Source organism: Eimeria tenella, genomic scaffold (genome assembly GCF_000499545.2).
Source record: "Eimeria tenella Houghton genomic scaffold, Eth_scaff3111, whole genome shotgun sequence".
NCBI classification, from domain to species: domain Eukaryota; phylum Apicomplexa; class Conoidasida; order Eucoccidiorida; family Eimeriidae; genus Eimeria; species Eimeria tenella.
The window spans coordinates 1002-1303 of NW_013542979.1; the positions used below are offsets into that span (position 1 = coordinate 1002).

Sequence of the window (302 nt, forward strand, 5' to 3'; positions counted from 1 at the left end):
CCTGCTGCTGATTCTGCTGCTGGTCCAGATGCTGCTGCTTATCGTGCTGATGTTGATGCGGATTCTGCTGCTGCTGATTATTTTGCTGCTGATCCTGCTTTTCCTGAGACTGACCCTGCTAATCTTGGTACTGATGATGATCTTGCTGCTGCTGATTCTGCTAATCCTGCTGCTGATCTTGCTGCTGATCATGATCATGCTGCTTTTGATAGTCGCCCTGCTTATCCTGATCCTGCTACTGATCCTGATGCTGCTACTGATCCTGCTGCTGCTGCTGGTCCTGCTGCTGATCCTGCTGCTTT

The 302-nt window shown here is 50.3% G+C and overlaps 1 protein-coding gene across 1 annotated transcript in view; it reads right to left on the reverse strand.

Moving 5' to 3' along the window:
* Positions 1-221: 221 nt before the first annotated feature.
* The window catches only part of ETH_00043175 (uncharacterized protein), a gene marked incomplete at both ends in the record, with an annotated part of 510 nt that continues 429 nt past the window's right edge, over positions 222-302 (reverse strand). The window contains one exon of the mRNA XM_013376084.1: positions 222-300. Within this exon, the coding sequence (XP_013231538.1) occupies positions 222-300 (79 nt within the window). The remainder of the gene's footprint in view (positions 301-302) is intronic.